The 18,394-nt window shown below is 45.4% G+C and overlaps 1 protein-coding gene across 8 annotated transcripts in view; it reads right to left on the bottom strand.

The window, feature by feature from the left end:
* LOC306922215 (sarcoplasmic/endoplasmic reticulum calcium ATPase 2) overlaps positions 1 to 18,394 on the bottom strand; it is a 45,999-nt gene that overhangs the window by 10,851 nt on the left and 16,754 nt on the right. For all 8 annotated transcript variants that reach the window (XM_079499624.1, XM_079499623.1, XM_079499622.1 and 5 more), the window contains 11 exons: positions 15,905 to 16,071; positions 15,542 to 15,697; positions 14,762 to 14,903; positions 14,205 to 14,371; positions 10,617 to 10,705; positions 5,546 to 5,648; positions 4,442 to 4,573; positions 3,277 to 3,405; positions 2,606 to 2,839; positions 1,288 to 1,399; positions 81 to 328 (listed from right to left, as the gene is read on the bottom strand). In XM_079499624.1, the coding sequence (XP_079355750.1) occupies positions 81 to 328; positions 1,288 to 1,399; positions 2,606 to 2,839; positions 3,277 to 3,405; positions 4,442 to 4,573; positions 5,546 to 5,648; positions 10,617 to 10,705; positions 14,205 to 14,371; positions 14,762 to 14,903; positions 15,542 to 15,697; positions 15,905 to 16,071 (1,679 nt within the window). The remainder of the gene's footprint in view (positions 1 to 80; positions 329 to 1,287; positions 1,400 to 2,605; positions 2,840 to 3,276; positions 3,406 to 4,441; positions 4,574 to 5,545; positions 5,649 to 10,616; positions 10,706 to 14,204; positions 14,372 to 14,761; positions 14,904 to 15,541; positions 15,698 to 15,904; positions 16,072 to 18,394) is intronic.

The raw sequence follows: 18,394 nt of genomic DNA, 5'->3' as shown, positions 1-18,394 counted from the left end.
AAAATCACTTACCCTACCTTTAATTGACTTAAAAATGTGACCGCTCTGTCACGCGTCACGTTAACAAGGTGTTATCTCACCATGGCAGTGATGTCATCCAGACTCTGCAGGTACTCCACGATGCGGCTCTTGTGCGCCGGCTCGACGCGGGCGAAGCAGCGGCACGTGCGGCACGCCTGTCGCTGCAGGTGGGGGGGCAGCTCGTCAAACTCACGGCCCGTGAGCCCGCCGCTGTACGGGGAGCTGGCGCTGCCCGCCTCCTCCTCCTCCTGCTCTGTGATGATGCCCACTCGCCGACAGATGGACAGGGCCGTGCCTTTGTTGTCACCTGGCAGAGGGAAGGAAGTTTTCATGTATTGCACGGTAAGACTACGGTGATTAATTAGTATTATTGCCATCACCTGGGCGGGTCAGTCGTTTAACTTTCCCGACGTTAAGCTGTGCAAGTGTTCAACAACACAGCCATGCAAAATAACATTGACAGCTATGAGGTGACGAAAAGCTTGCCATCCTTAGCAAAGATTGCTAAACCATTTGGATTGGCATTGGACAATGGCTTTTGGGGTGGGGTTTAGCGAAGGGCAAATTCCCTGGCTGTCATTGCTGACTCCTACAGTGGGTCTGAGAAGGGTGTGTAGGCGACCACATGTCTTGTCCGATAAACATGAAGTCGCTACTTTTCACCTGATAGTTAGGAGTTTTACTGTGAGGGTGTAACGCATGGGATGCCATTGCTCCCAGTTCTGCTCCCTGCTGATCAACATGTAGGAGCATTCAAATGCCCAGTCTGTACAGTGTTTACCCTCGATTACCCTCGCTGTCTGTATATTGTGTGTATGAACGAACAGACCAGGAAGAACCATAATAATAGGCTTAGGAAATGCCAATCTACCGCTCCGACTGCCTGTGTGTAGAGGCAGCTACTCACACAATCACACATAGCCGCCCACACTGTGTTAACGGACACAAACACATTATGTACAGGTAATTACAGATATTTAGAGACAGATATACTCCACAGTGCACACATACATATGGACAATATTTAGATGTAGGAACAATGCACACAGCACCTTCAAGCATCTCAAACTGTGGTATAACTAATGTCCATACTTTGACATATTGCTTACTGCTGTTGCTACGGTATGTCTTTATTATTTCTTTGTTGTTATTGCTGCTATAATGTATAATGAGGAACTAAAACCAAAATAACTTTACTCTACGTGTGTTCTTGGACGCAAGAATGACCATCTTGAATGTTGGTGTTTGCTTGCATGTTCCCCCTACCTGTGATCATGATGACTCGAATGCCGGCCTGTCGACACATGCGCACGGCAGAGAGCACCTCTTTCCTGGGAGGGTCCAGCATTCCAACGCAGCCCACAAAGGTCAGGTCAGACTGGAGGCGACAGGAAGGGTCAAGAGGTCAACGAGATCTGCATTGTGACTCAACACCTCATCTCGGCACGAACACATGATATACTCCTATACGCCTAGTAGATTCCAATCATTACATAATCAATTGTTTACTATATCATCACTGTTGAGTGGAAACCTTGCAGGTTCAAAACCGTTACTTTTCAGGACATGGGAAAGATAAGCTGTGTTCCAATGGATTCAATTAGATATAATTTAGTCACAAGCTCTTAATATTTTCATTGGATATTCAGCTGGCATCCCAATTTTGGGCTAGGGTTAGGGGAAAACAGCCGATCTACAATCTAACAATGCGTCACATCGTAATGCAATGTGTGCTTATAGATCGGCTATTCTATACATGATGTGACACCGTCATACAATGGGGGTTTGAGTAGTAAGTAGCTTTAGAACCAACGGTTCCTGACCCATGTGGCTCATAGGCCAGCAGCTCATCTCTTGTTCCTGTAGCATGTGGCAGCTTGATGTACAAGCACTGTCCACCCCCTCCACACGAGTGCGGAATAGCCTTCGTGTTTGAGTAAGGACGTGATGCGATTGGCCCGTGCACTTGTGCAAGGATGCTATGTGATTGGCCAGCAGCCACTTTGAGTGGCAGTCGGGGCAAACACTCTCGCCAGAACATTATTTTCTATTCTGTCCATATTGCAACTCGAACAGGGCTGAGACGACTAAGCGACGTTCGCAACGTTCGACACAGCAACTCGCGCACTTTAGCACGCTCAGTGGTATCTCTCGTGGCTCAAGTTCGCTTGAGATGGTGCCCCTACGTCATGGACAAAAACTGTACTTAGGAGGAGGGCTTACCCCCAGTCTAAACCTTTATGCCGAGTGCTAAACAAGGAGGGTGCAGAGGGTACCATAATTATTGTCTTTGGTATGAACCCCAACTTCCCAATCTCAGGGTGGACACTCTTAAGAACAAGGCCGGTGCAGGTCAACATTGTTCTATAGCTCTCTTTACAGTAGCCGTGTAAATTGGGAGAATCTGCGATGATACACCAGTTTTCACACTGGCTCACATACATATATATAGTACTATATAGGGCAGAAGTGCTTAACATGTCTGAAAAACAGAAGGCTGTGTTTATGTGTGCATGTGTGGGGTGCAGCCATTGTCAGATGTAAGAAAGGCAGGCTCCAAGGGAAAAAGCGTTAGAATCCTCACCTCGTATTCGGCGAACTTGGCAGTGTTCTCCAGGTTGAGGGAGCGGGGCTCGGGGGGCGTGTCCCTGGTCGCCATGGCGAGGCAGCGCAGCATGTCACGGCCGGAGCCCCACTCTCGCACGGTGGCGAGGAGCTTCTCTCGGACCGCGGAGCTCAGAGGCACGCGGGTCGACCCCGATCCAGAGCCACTGAGACGCATGTATCTGCACCGCTCCAGAACGGTCTCAGGTGCTCCCTGTTACGATGGAGAAAGAGGTAAAGACATTAGAGAGACAGAAAGAAAGGGCAGAGAATGGGGTTCGAAAACACCCACGATGCATCCGGCTTTGTCGAGCGTCTAAACGAATACAATGCTCCAAGTGTTCGGGGGAGGGAAGCCGGGCAGGGAGGGTTCTATTTATCATCGCATGTACTCCTATGGCACCCGAGTGTTGGGCTGGGAGGAGTAGGACGGAGGCTCTACAATCCTCCCGGTGGAGGGCTACTCACTGGCAGGTGAGCCAGTAGGACACAACAGCAGTGACAACACACAAATACGTCTGGGGAGGACTTAATTGGTATTTGAGAGTATGAGGGGTATACAAGCACAAAATAAATGGAGACAAAGCAAGGCGGAAAGGCAAAGAAAGAACGTGAAAGAACAAGAGTTTAGGATGCAGAGAGAGGTCTGACCTTGATAAACATCTTGGCGCCGCTGCCGATCTGCCTGCCGTGCTTATTGGGAGTGCAGAAGACGGACATGGATTTCCTGTCTCTGGAGAACTCCAGTGTTATATCCTTCCTCATCAGCTGCTTGATGACCTGGATGGTACACAGCATAGAGGCATGCCGGACAACAATTAAAAACAAAATGTAGGAAAGAAACAATTAAGGGACCCATAGATTACCGTAGACATACTGTAGACAGTAGACAGACATACCGACCGTATGTACTCGCATACATAAGGGATGTTAACGATTCATTCGACTGATGCAATTCACAATCTAACAACCAAACATCTAACAATAGGAGAATTCATTCACTGTCATGTATAAACTGTACCGTACACTTTACATTACAATTTTACCGTCAAAGCCTAATTTATACTTGTAATACGATGGTGTAAGTAGACACTAGACAGGCACAGACACACAGATAAGACAGATCAGAGGTTCCCAAAGTTTTTAGCCTGTGACCCAAAAGAGAGATTAGATTTTTGCCCCAGGACCCAACCTAGTGAAAATAGCAGATCTACAAGCTCACAACGCGTCGCTTCGCGCCGCAATGTGAGCTTGTAGATCGGCTAAACATTTGTTTTCTTAGATTTTTCATTGATTTCTTCATGAAATTACTTGGGGGGGGGGGGGGCAAAAAAAACACTGAATTTAGTTTTTAATGAATTCATGATTTGATGAATTCATGATTTGATGAATTCATGATTTGATGAATTCATGATTTGATGAATTCATGATTTGATGAATTCATGATTTGATGAATTCATGATTTGATTCATGATGAAATGTTTAACTAGTGAAAATAGCAGATCTACAAGTTCACAACGCGTCGCACCGCATTATGAGCTTGTAGATCAGCTATTTTCACTAGTTAAACATTTGTTTTCTAATTAATGGACTTTTAGATTTGAATTGATTTCTTCATGAAATTACTGGGGGGGGCAAAAAAAACACTGAATTTAGTTTTTAATTCATGATTTTTTTCTTTTTTTGAAATAATAATTCAAAACTAAATATAAGAAACAAAAAAAATAAAGGGACCCACAAATGGGTCTCGACCCAGTGTTTGGGAACCACTGAGATAGACTAGATGAATTGTAAATATAGATGATGTTAGTCTTACGGAGCAGCATGCTGTAGCTCTCTCCACGGGGCTCAGTCCTCTCAGGTCTGTGTCAAACACGTTCATCTTCTCCACCAGACAGCAGAGGGCAGTCTCTGTCGCTTCACCCACCTTCTCAAACACACCCTTTGTCTGGAAGTCCACGCACGCACGCACAAATGGACGCCACACACACACGCACACACAATTGTTTAACATTATGTCGCACCATATATCAATTCAAACCAATCACCTCACCAATAATAACCCAGTTGCACCTACTGCAGCATCTCGTAATGCTGGGAATAGACTGCAATGCCTGCCCTGAACCCGGTTTTTGGCCATGATGACCAACATCAAAGATCTACCAACTCACCATGGGCAGTCTCAGTGTTATCTTGTAGTGTGCAGGGTTAGATCATTCTAATCCGTCATCTCCTGCTTAAATGTAATCCGTCAGTCGTTAAATGTGCGATGCCAATTCTTTTCACTGTGGGTCGGATTTTAAACGCCTACTAGTGTGTTTGAGCTGTAATTAGCAGCTGAGGAAATGTTCAATGCTCTCTTGGTATCGAGGGCAGACCTACAGTTAGGCTCACTTTATTGATGTTTTGAACCACATCCTGCAAACCATCAATAGTTCTAGTGTATATATTTCTTGTCTTTATAGAATGTGTAAAATGCGTGTTCATGAAAATAAATCTTATGTTTTTTTCTCTTCTAATCATTGAAACACCCAATCAGCTCAAACTGGAACCGGAGGCCTGTATTTAACAATTTACAATGTGACTAATCAGCCAATCTACAGCTCACAATGCATTGATCCGCACTTTGTCAAATTTGTATCAAATGTTTGCACAGAATAGTATGCTTGGGTTCATAAAGCATCGTGATGCATTGGGAGCTATTTCTGCCATTTATCATACAACAAAGGTTTAAGTGGTAAATGGATCAAAAGCTCCTTGACCACTATAGTACACATGTACTGTATGTACATACAGTTTATGTATATGTACAAATAGTGAGACAATCTACAAGCTGTTGCCTATTTTTGGGCTATTATGACAAGGCCAGAATAAGGACCATAGGGATTATGTGGTTAAGCGTGGACTTGCTGCCTGTCACCTCGTTGAAGTCCAGAGAGGAGTCGTTGCAGAGGGCGCAGATGGAGGCCAGCTCCACCAAGCCTTCGTACTGACTGCACTTCACCACCACGCCATCCTTGTAGCTGCAGGACACACAGTGACACACATACACACACAGAGCGGACAGAATGACACACAGAGAGTGGCAGAGAAGGGGGTTTTTAGGTCGTCTTATGTTCACGGTCTAGGCCCCTTTTTATGAAGGAAAAGCGCTGCCTACAGTGTCTTCTGCTGCTGGGAAAAAAGGAAAGAAAGAAAAAAAACTATGGCAGTGGTTCTCAACTTTTTAATTTCAAAGACCCACATAACTTTGAGAGTGCACAAGTTACAAACCTGCAACAGCCCGTGTGGACTGTGGAACCCCCTCAAGGAACCCCACTTTGAGAACCACTGCTCTATGGAAATTATACTATTGATGACAAAGTCTTAAACTAGTAAGTACAGGGGGGGAAATTAATCACGACAGCGCAACCTGCATGGCATACTTTTTTTTTATAAAGAAGCAGTCAGATGAACACTGACTGTTTGTGTTAATCCTGCCTGGCTGCCACCTTGCTCTCCTGCCAGACATGGCTGCTGGCTCGCTGTGTGTGTGGAGCAGTGACTCAGCCTATGTATTAATAGGTCTGAGGCACAGGAGTGCCTCTGTGTCCGACAGTGAGGGATGGATAGAGAGACCATCAGCTTGGACGCAAAGCTTTGCATTTCTGTAGTGTCATGCTTGGGACAGCTGATTAAAAAAAGAACGCACCTTTTGGTCCTCATTTTGTTGTTGTCTTCTACATCCTGATAGTTTTCTGAAAAAGCTATGTTTCTATGTCAGTCGTTCTTCGATTTTTCAAAAATAGCAGATCTACAAGCTTGTATGAGCTTGTAGATCTGCTATTTTTCAATAGCTAAAGCACAACATAATGCTAACACCAAAAGGGGTTCCCGCCCCAAAATACATACATTATTAAAGGTGCCTAGTGTGTGATCACAGTTACATAGTTATAAAAATAAATCTTCCTATCTACATCTTTTATGGAACATGGACCCCTTTCCGTACAGGTCTCGGCCATTGTCTGCTATTTTCGGGTGTTCCCATGAAAACCTCTAGTGTGGGGTTATTATTAATTTGGCCAAAAACATTTACTCATCTTAACTAAGGAGCAGCAGTGGCAGCTACTGAACAGAACCTGCAGAGACGTTAGGGGTTCTGCATCTTGCTCAAGGACATGGGAGCTGGGATGAGTTAGGGGTGGAAACAGAGACGTTAGGGGTTCTGCATCTTGCTCAAGGACATGAGGAGCTGGGATGAGTTAGGGGTTCTGCATCTTGCTCAAGGACATGGGAGCTGGGATGAGTTAGGGGTGGAAACAGGACATGGAGCTGGGATGAGTTGGGGTGGAAACAGAGACGTTAGGGGTTCTGCATCTTGCTCAAGGACATGAGGAGCTGGGATGAGTTAGGGGTTCTGCATCTTGCTCAAGGACATGGGAGCTGGGATGAGTTAGGGGTGGAAACAGGACATGGAGCTGGGATGAGTTGGGGTGGAAACAGAGACGTTAGGGGTTCTGCATCTTGCTCAAGGACATGAGGAGCTGGGATGAGTTGGGGTGGAAACAGAGACGTTAGGGGTTCTGCATCTTGCTCAAGGACATGAGGAGCTGGGATGAGTTGGGGTGGAAACAGAGACGTTAGGGGTTCTGCATCTTGCTCAAGGACATGAGGAGCTGGGATGAGTTGGGATGGAAACAGGAACTTTCAGATTCCCGGTGAGCACTCTGAGTCACTAAATCCATTCTGACCTGAGATCAGATTCTAAAAATGTCTTCTACATCCTGACAGTTTTCTGAAAAAGCTATGTTTCCATGTTAGTCGTTCTTTGATTTTTCAAAAATAGCAGACCTACAAGCTCGTAGCGCGCCACTCGGTGGCGCGCTATGAACTTGTAGATCTGCTATTTTTCAATAGCTAAAGCATAACATAATGCTAACACCAAAAGGGGTTCCCGCCCAAAATGGGTTAATCCATTTAGGCCCGACTTCGAAATAATAAAAAAGAAGTCTTCTGAAAGAATATATTCAAAGATTTGTGCCTCATTTTCAAGATTTTTCAAAAGCTTAAGTATAACACAATGCTTAGTTAAAACACCAAAAGGGGTTCCCGCCCAGAATGGGTTAATGGAGAATGTGGGAATCTTTTCACCACTGTAAATACACCCTAGGGCAGTGCTTCCCAAACTCTTTCATGTCAAGGACCCCCAAATTGACACTAATTATCCCGCAGACCCCCATTTGAAAAGATATGCCAGGGACGCCCCATAAGAGAAGAATGTTACGGCTCTAGCAATGATTCTCAACCATTTTAATTCCAAGGACCCCCAGTTTGACATGCATTAGTCTACGGACCCCCATTTAAATCTCAGTCTGGGACGCCCAATTTGTACACTCTCAGAGTTAAATTAACACAATAATTGTAAAATCAATGTTAATTTAACTCTGAGAGTGTACCAATGGAATGTACACTCTCAGAGTTAGACCCATAAGGGTCCATTTGGTTCTAAACTATCATTTAGCTGGGGATCCCCCGGAGCTCCCTCAAGGACCCCTGGGGGTCCCCGGAACTCCCTCAAGGACCCCTGGGGGATCCCCTGGAACTCCCTCAAGGACCCCTGGGGGATCCCCTGGAACTCCCTCAAGGACCCCTGGGGGGTCCCCCGGAACTCCCTCAAGGACCCCTGGGGGTCCCCCGGAACTCCCTCAAGGACCCCTGGGGGTCCCTGGAACTCCCTCAAGGACCCCTGGGGGTCCCCCGGAACTCCCTCAAGGACCCCTGGGGGTCCCCCGGAACTCCCTCAAGGACCCCTGGGGGTCCCCCGGAACTCCCTCAAGGACCCCTGGGGGTCCCCCGGAACTCCCTCAAGGACCCCTGGGGGTCCCCCGGAGCTCCCTCAAGGACCCCTGGGGGTCCCCTGGAACTCCCTCAAGGACCCCTGGGGGTCCCCGGAACCCACTTTTGGAACCACTGCCCTAGGGTGCATTAATGCTCTACTACGACACGTACAGTTGGGTGCCACCGATACTGTCCCTTATCATTTGACCCATTTAGGCCTGACCTCAAAATTTTAAAAAATCTTTCTAAATCCTCCAGTTTTCTGAAATAAATATTTTCACGATTTTTCAAAAATAGCAGACCTACAAGCTCGTAGCGCGCCACTCGGTGGCGCGCTATGAGCTTGTAGATCTGCTATTTTTCAATAGCTAAATTATAACATAATGTTTAAAACACCAAAAGGGGTTCCCGCCCAAAATGGGTTAACTGTCCTTTTGCGCAGATCACGCAAACCTCAGCAAAAAGAAAAGGACAATATCGATGGCCTCCAACTGTACAGCTATGACCAGGCAGAATAAAGGAGAGGAAGGTAGATTTAACCCCCTTGCACTAAAACTATGTCCTTTATTAAATTAACAAAGGTCTTTATTCATTATAGATTGAAGGACAAAAGGCTGAGGGAAAATGCAGTTTCACTGCCCACCAACGTTGAAGGTTAGGATCAAATCAATGAAGGACTCAGCAGTATTTGATGATTGGCCAGACACAACCTCCAGCGATGTGCGTTTCAAAGGGTTCGAGGCATTTCAAGTCATACAAGGAAAAAAAATGTGTTAGCTATTTGGAGGATCGAATTAATGCAAAGTCATCAAGCTGCGGCAATCGGTCATCATTGCAGAAATGGTCCAAATGGAAATGCATAGAAAGGCCATGATTACAAGCTTTAGTTGACAAGGACTGTTCACACTGAGCACTATGACGATAACTGTATCGTTCACCATTGTCTTTATTATAGTTGTGGTGTAGACTATGCTATCTACTTGAGTGACGATTTGTTAAACTATATGTTTAATAGTTATAATTATAATCATTGATGTGAATATGAACGGCCGTAACCACTGGACTAGCTTCTGTATAATTGTTTCTTTTTTTCTACAGAAACTTTGCCAACACCAATATTTATCAAGTCTAGCCTATTACTTTTGACCTCATGTCACCAGTAGATGGCAGACTTTTACAAGTTACCTAACCTCTCTGTCCAGTTTTATCTCCCACAGGCATGAGGAGATAACGCCTGGAAAATAACTACTGGATGTACAAATCAGGAAGTACTGGACTACACGTTGTCCAGCCTCCAGGAACTTCCTGGCTTATCCGTTTGATCATGTATCTCTACCAATAAGGGGATGACAGAACTGTAATTGATTCATCATACACTTTACAGCCATATCGTGTATAGATCTTAGATCCCTTGCCAGACCACTTCAGACTGACATCACATAGATCCCTTGCCAGACCACTTCAGACTGACATCACAAAGGCATGCAAGTGCAGGTAGGTCAACGGAGGTTATGGAACCCGACTAGGGGTGTAACAGTTAATTGAACGAATCAAATTGATCCGATCGATTAGTTCAAGTGGGAAGATTTCAATTAGTTATTTGCTTTTTTAAATACAGCAAATATAGCTCATCTACAAGCTCACAATGTCGAATTGCAATGCGTTTTAAGCTTGTAGGTCAGTTCTTTACGCTATTTTTGACACTAGTACAAGAATGCATGATTAATCCGACTAATCAATGTAGTTGATTATAAATCAATTATCCAAAAAAAGCAATCAATAGAATAATTGGTGCAAAAATAATCGATGGTTGCAGGCCTAAACTCGACCGCTCATAAAACCCAATGAAAAAGACGTCACGTTTACATGCATGTAAACATGCATTCCACCAACTACTACCTATGATGGAAGAAGGCTTACAACCCGTTTTGCAGATTGAGGATTTAACCTTTGCTTTTATGAAATACACCAAGACCATCAGGGTTTGATGGAAGGAGCTCGAATACTCTTCGACTCTCGACTGACATGAATGATGATGGAATGCCTAAGTTCTATCCAATTGCAGATGTAAGCTGACAATATAATAGCATAGCCGGTCATTTCTGGAGTCTACAAACCAGCCTACTGTATGTTAAGAGGGGTCAAAGGTTAATAAAAGGGTAAAATCAACTCACACTTCCCCTTCCGGGGCGTAAGTCGATCCGGTCACCGCAAACTCGCTCAAGCTGCAGCGGTCCTCCGACTCGCTGTCCACAACAAACATCTGCACCGAGCACACACAAACAAAATAAACACATACGTGCACGAGTGCATGCACATACAGACAGTTGTTAGAAACACCAGTATCTTGTTAACTCATTAGTCGGTTATATTGTTAGAAGATGACAATCCACACAGAAGTGTTATGCTAAACTCCAAAAAGGTGTACAGCATGGAACCAAATGGACCTGTAAGTTCCATTCTGTACACTGTTTGGAGTGTACAGGCTCAATTTCAGTTCTCCTTTCATTCCAAACACAACCCTCCCAATTTATCCTCTTTGTCTTCCTTCCATCTATCAAACAACTATTTCCTTCTATTGCTCAACCATCCAAAAATATTTATTTTATTCGTCATTATATCACCATCCACCTATCCCTCTCCCCCGCCCTTCCTTCCTTCCCTTGCCATTCTCTCTGTCCTTAAAGGGACGCGATCATGCTATTGAGGTATAGTACTGTTTAGTTGTTGAAAATAATAATCTATATGGTTTTGTCATTATAATGGGGAGACGGGGGTCCGGACTGCAGCCACCTGGAAGCTGGAGGAGTTTGTGTTTTTAGAGAGCTAATGGACAATGGAGCCCATTTTCGCCGTACTTTGCGAGATAACGTCATATTACATCCATTGTATATTTATGATGATGCGTACTTGACATAAGACCAAACTTATATTCAGCTGCTAATAGCCAGGACATTTGTGCACACACATTTTCAGACATTGTTATAACATAACAACTCAGGCAAACTGTTCACAAACCATTCTGTAGTTGAGGGAAGGCATGCCATAATTCATAGACAGACACTAAAACGCAGACTTAAAAGCAAATCCCACTATAATTTAGTAGGTTTCACTTGATGTTAGTGCTTCTTTCTCCTCCGTCTTTCACCGTGTCTCTGTTTGGGGTGACGGTGCACATCACACAGACACATCACACAGACACGGGATCTCTGTTTGGGGTGACGGTGCACATCACACAGATACATCACACAGACACGGGTCTCTGTTTGGGGTGACGGTGCACATCACACAGACACATCACACACACATGTCTCTGTTTGGGGTGACGGTGCACATCACACAGACACATCACACAGACACATGTCTCTGTTTGAGGTGACGGTGCACATCACACAGACACAGGTCTGTTTGGGGTGACGGTGCTCATCACACAGACACGTGTCTCTGTTTGGGGTGACGGTGCTCATCACACAGACACAGGTCTGTTTGGGGTGACGGTGCTCATCACACAGACACAGGTCTGTTTGGGGTGACGGTGCTCATCACACAGACACGTGTCTCTGTTTGGGGTGACGGTGCTCATCACACAGACACATTTAATATTAAATGTGTCTCTGTTTGAGGTGACGGTGCACATCACACAGACACAGTTGATATTCTTCTCCGTTTGAGGTGACGGTGCACATCACACAGACATTTCATATTATTTTGAGAGCAAAACATTTAGAAACAGTGGGGGAACAAATTAAACTCAGCAGTTTAGTTAAAGGTGCAGTGAGTGATACTTTTTGTAAAAGTGTTAAATAGCGGCAATCTGTCTTACCCTGCAGACAGACACCTGTCTCTCTCTCTCTCTCTCTCTCTCTCTCCATCATAATAACCCTCCACCTGTCTCTCTATCAGTGTGTCTTACCCTGCAGACAGACACCTGCCTCTCTCTCTCTCTCCATCCTAATAACCCGTCCACCTGTCTCTCTGTCAGTGTGTCTTACCCTGCAGACAGACACCTGTCTCTCTCTCTCTCTCCATCCTAATAACCCTCCACCTGTCTCTCTGTCAGTGTGTCTTACCCTGCAGACAGACACCTGTCTCTCTCTCTCTCTCCATCCTAATAACCCTCCACCTGTCTCTCTGTCAGTGCGTCTTACCCTGCAGACAGACACATGTCTCTCTCTCTCCATCCTAATAACCCTCCACCTGTCTCTCTGTCAGTGTGTCTTACCCTGCAGACAGACACCTGTCTCTCTCTCTCTCTCCATCCTAATAACCCTCCACCTGTCTCTCTGTCAGTGTGTCTTACCCTGCAGACAGACACCTGTCTCTCTCTCTCTCCATCCTAATAACCCTCCACCTGTCTCTCTGTCAGTGTGTCTTACCCTGCAGACAGACACCTGTCTCTCTGTCAGTGTGTCTTACCCTGCAGACAGACACCTGTCTCTCTCTCCATCCTAATAACCCTCCACCTGTCTCTCTGTCAGTGTGTCTTACCCTGCAGACAGACACCTGTCTCTCTGTCAGTGTGTCTTACCCTGCAGACAGACACCTGTCTCTCTGTCAGTGTGTCTTACCCTGCAGACAGACACCCGTCTCTGTCAGTGTGTCTTACCCTGCAGACAGACACCTGTCTCTGTCAGTGTGTCTTACCCTGGAGACAGACACCTGTCTCTCTGTCAGTGTGTCTTACCCTGCAGACAGACACCTGTCTCTCTGTCAGTGTGTCTTACCCTGCAGACAGACACCTGTCTCTCTGTCAGTGTGTCTTACCCTGCAGACAGACACCTGTCTCTCTGTCAGTGTGTCTTACCCTGCAGACAGACACCTGTCTCTCTGTCAGTGTGTCTTACCCTGCAGACAGACACCTGTCTCTGTCAGTGTGTCTTACCCTGCAGACAGACACCCGTCTCTCTGTCAGTGTGTCTTACCCTGCAGACAGACACCTGTCTCTCTGTCAGTGTGTCTTACCCTGCAGACAGACACCTGTCTCTCTGTCAGTGTGTCTTACCCTGCAGACAGACACCTGTCTCTGTCAGTGTGTCTTACCCTGCAGACAGACACCTGTCTCTCTGTCAGTGTGTCTTACCCTGCAGACAGACACCTGTCTCTCTGTCAGTGTGTCTTACCCTGCAGACAGACACCTGTCTCTCTGTCAGTGTGTCTTACCCTGCAGACAGACACCTGTCTCTCTGTCAGTGTGTCTTACCCTGCAGACAGACACCTGTCTCTCTCTGTCAGTGTGTCTTACCCTGCAGACAGACACCTGTCTCTCTCTGTCAGTGTGTCTTACCCTGCAGACAGACACCTGTCTCTCTCTGTCAGTGTGTCTTACCCTGCAGACAGACACCTGTCTCTCTGTCAGTGTGTCTTACCCTGCAGACAGACACCTGTCTCTCTGTCAGTGTGTCTTACCCTGCAGACAGACACCTGTCTCTCTGTCAGTGTGTCTTACCCTGCAGACAGACACCTGTCTCTCTGTCAGTGTGTCTTACCCTGCAGACAGACACCTGTCTCTCTGTCAGTGTGTCTTACCCTGCAGACAGACACCTGTCTCTGTCAGTGTGTCTTACCCTGCAGACAGACACCTGTCTCTCTGTCAGTGTGTCTTACCCTGCAGACAGACACCTGTCTCTCTGTCAGTGTGTCTTACCCTGCAGACAGACACCTGTCTCTCTGTCAGTGTGTCTTACCCTGCAGACAGACACCTGTCTCTCTGTCAGTGTGTCTTACCCTGCAGACAGACACCTGTCTCTGTCAGTGTGTCTTACCCTGCAGACAGACATCTGGTTGGTGGTGAGCGTCCCCGTCTTGTCGGAGCAGATGACGGAGGTGCAGCCCAGGGTCTCTACGGAGGGCAGGCTCCGAACGATGGCGTTCTTGCGGGCCATGCGTCTGGTCCCCAGGGCCAGGCAGGTGGTGATGACCGCCGGCAGGCCTGGAGGAGAGGCAGTGACAATGAGAGGTATATTAGATCAGCGGTTGTCAAAGTGGTGTCCGGAATTCAAATGTATATCAAAATTAGTTTAACCACTTTATATACATCTGTATCGCTTTTAGATCTGTTATTTTCTGCTAGATCTAGACATACAGTACAAGAATATATATCACTGACTGTATTAGGTAGGTACTTTGTTGTAGAACAAAGCCTATATGCAGTAACTACATTTGTGGTCGACAATGAGCCATTCATTTGTCTCAAAGTCAAATCAGGTGTCGTAACAATTAGCTCATGAATACATGGACGACAATTAGTGCAATGTCACTTACGGTATATACAGTACCTATAACTAAACGGCGAAACGAGACAGACAGACAGACAGGGTACCTTCTGGTATGGCAGCCACAGCCAACGCCACGGCGATCTTGAAGTAGTAAACGGCGCCTCTCAGCCAGCTGCCTCCGTGGACCGGGTCGTTGAAGTGTCCCACGTTGATGGCCCAGACCGCCACGCAGATGACACTGATCACCTGAGAGACAAGACCGGTTAGCGGCGCCACATACTATAGCCAGTGGTTCCCAAATTTTTCAGCTCGAGACCAAAAGGAGATTAGATGTTTGCCCGGGACCCAAACTAGAGAAAATAACAGATCTACAAGCGCACGCACGACACGCCGCTTTCGCGCTACGTTGCAAGCTTGTAGATCTAGATGTTGAGACAGACTTGATTCTTGGTTGTGTACCATGTCGTCCTCAAACTACGGAGCTTGTAGATTACCACCACTTAACTATGTTTAAATCAGGCTATACTAGGGCTGGTCAAAAAAAATGTAATATATATATATATATATATATATATATATATATATATATATAGAGAGAAACAGATATTTACGGATAGTTAACTAGCCAATTTATCTGAATCAATGCAAAGGTTTTAAATAATCATGATATTGAGAAACATCAGGAGTAACCAGGTGCTCACAGGAGGTAAAAAGATGACTGTGGTGAAATTGTAAAAGGTGCTCGCATCGCCCTGACGACCTTTTATGGTCGAAACATGGCTTTTAATAAAATAAAGGCTGTTCCTCTTTTTACTCTTGAGTGCCCGGATCGTCTGTTTTTTTTCTAAATCATGATATTGAATTGCAGTCCTATGCAGGCTAACCTTGGAGAGTTGTTCTCCAAACTGGTCTAGTTTCTGCTGCAGGGGAGTTCTCTCCGGGTCTGTGGCGGCCATCTCGTCTCGGATCTTCCCGATCTCCGTCTGCACCCCTGTCGCCACGACGACCCCGATGGCCCGTCCCGCTGCGATGTTGGTGCCCTGAGATTGGTCAAAGCAAACCACCCCTTTATCCACTAAACAACAAATAGACTCCATTGCCACAGAAAAGACATGTTATAAGTATAAGAGTTAAATATGTGTTGATGAGGCTGTATGTGAAAGGTACTGGAGAGTCTACGCCTATTATTTCCCAGGAATAATCACACACACACACACACACACACACACACACACACGATGACTCACAGAGAAGAGCATGTTCTTCTTATCCTGGTTGACGGCTCGGGGGTCTGGCACAGGGTCAGTGTGTTTGATCACAGAGACGGACTCCCCCGTCAGAATGGACTGGTCCACACGCAGGGTGGTGGAGCGGATGGCCGTGAGCCTGATGTCAGCAGGTACCTTATCACCAACTGGGGGGGAGGGGAGGACGATGACAGCACAGCATGAGAATATACATAGACAGTTAAATCCTCAGTATCATTTATTTTACAGGTCCGTTTTGCTGTAGCCTGGAATCCAGACTGATTCAGCAGATTTAACACATCAAAACCGGGATTGCGCTTAAGCATTATTCGGTGCTGTATAGAGAGGGTTTAAAATTGTTTAGATTAGATAGATATAACATCATGAGACTCTCAAAATATAGACTCTCAAAAAACAGGATCTGTTTGAACTTTGAACCCATTGATTTAGTTTTGCAGAAATAATTATTAATAAATTAACATAAAATTGGTTACCCTGACAAAACAAAACTGTCATTTCAATTGTGAGCCGTGTCAGTGAGTTCCCATGATCTTACAGACCACAACGTTTACCGCACGCACGCACCCCCCCATGTAGGCCCTCAAACACACCTGAATTGACCACATGAACCATAAAAAATGTACTCACACAGGTATGCATATTATATACAGACACACACGAACAGATGTACTGTAAATAGATCACACACAAATGAACAAATTATGCATGAATCACATACAGTACAATGCACACACATTTGGCCAGAGAGCAGATACACAGACAGAGACAGACAGACACATTCAACTCTGAGAATCAGAGCTAACCCCATTTCCTTTCCATATGGGGACATAAATAGCATTGGGTATCTGGAGGATTCAGTTTTTTTTCTTCTTTTTTTCCATTACTAGGCCAAGGGTGTGTGTGTGTGTGTGTGTGTGCGCGCGGCTGCGCGCGCATGCGCGTTAGTGCAAAGTTACTATAACGCAGTAAGATCTGGAGTGTAAATGTAACTCTGAGAGTGATAGAATCAGACCCTTACGGGTACACTCTCTCTCTCTTGAATTAACATGTTTCTGTGTAAGAGTGGCTGAGTTGAGGCGTCCCAGCTGGACTGATGTTGATCTGTGGAAATAGCTGACCTCCACACGCTGGTGGTTCACACAGAAAAGTGCTTCTCACTTGAGTGTTACTCATTTCAGTTGCCCAATGTTAACAGAGGACCCCCCCTCCGCACCATGTACTGTACACACAACCCTGTGGGTTCAAATCCGGTTCATGGTGTCATGTGTCATTCCCCTGGTTTCAAATTGTTTTAAATTGGTATAATGGTTTTGTTTCTCTTGGAATAATTATTGTTTGGTATGTTCATCTTTTATTCTAACTCGTAGCACGAGTAGCGAGAATAAGATTTGCATTATGTGGGGAACAAAAACAATGCAACGCCAACCGGAACCCACCAACCAGAACCAGCTAAACCGGATCACACAGCTCGGTTTAGAACGAATACCAGGCTTCCTCCGCGGTGGAAAGTCTGGTGACGCGAAGTTAACATTTGAGGGGACATATACATGCATAGTGCATACAGAGGCCACACCGAAAAAATAATAGCTGCTTGCATTGACTTTGACTCATTCTAACAATTCAATTGTCACTACAAAAAGACAGTAAAGACACTATAAAAGACAGTTTACAAATGTCCAACATGTCAGGTCCTTAAATTAAATGAAAGGTCCTACAACATGAAAATCACCTTTTCACATTTTTTTGTGTTTTTTTGGATCCCCTATGTGTCTTGTATCCCCACAAATACCCAATTTTGAACAATTTGGCCTTCTCATCATATTTGGGTTTTTATGTACAGTGGTCTGAGCCCAATTCCTTTGTGCTACTTGTGATGTCATAGGTATCTCCCTACTTTGTATAATGCCTCCCCGCATCACAACGCATTGTGAGCTTGTAGATCTGCTATTTTCAAAAGATTTTCATACATTTGAAAACTGAAATGAGACATTCTGCATAATGAGTATTTTCTACTTTTGGTAGGCTACTTTAAGTACATTTTGATAGACACTTTTGTACTTTTGCTCAAGTAAATTTTGAATTCCGGCCTTTGAATTCCGGCCCGTTTAGTATTTCTATAGTGCAGTATTGATACTTTTTCCACCACTGACTGGGTTTCCATGACGATAACTGATAGAGGAGGCGGCATGCAGATTACTGCCAGGGAGAACTAAACAAAGACAATGTTATTTCAACGGTGTCTAAACAACCGGGCCGATGGAAACACACTACGCTGCTCTAGATTCCTAACAACCTCAGCAGCTCAGAGCCCGGCTGCGGAGCGGACATCAGAGGTGCATTACATTCAGCGTTACATTAACGTTGCCTGTGACGACACCACCAAACATTTAATACAGGAGGACTGCAGCCATCTATAGATGTTGATTTCTGAGATAGTATTTTCAATAAGATTTGCATTGCTTTTCACTT

This window comes from Electrona antarctica, assembly GCF_951216825.1.
Source record: "Electrona antarctica genome assembly, chromosome: 4".
Classification (NCBI taxonomy): Eukaryota; Metazoa; Chordata; class Actinopteri; order Myctophiformes; family Myctophidae; genus Electrona; species Electrona antarctica.
Note: the sequence above shows the minus strand (reverse complement) of the source record. Positions and strands in the feature narration are given on the sequence as shown.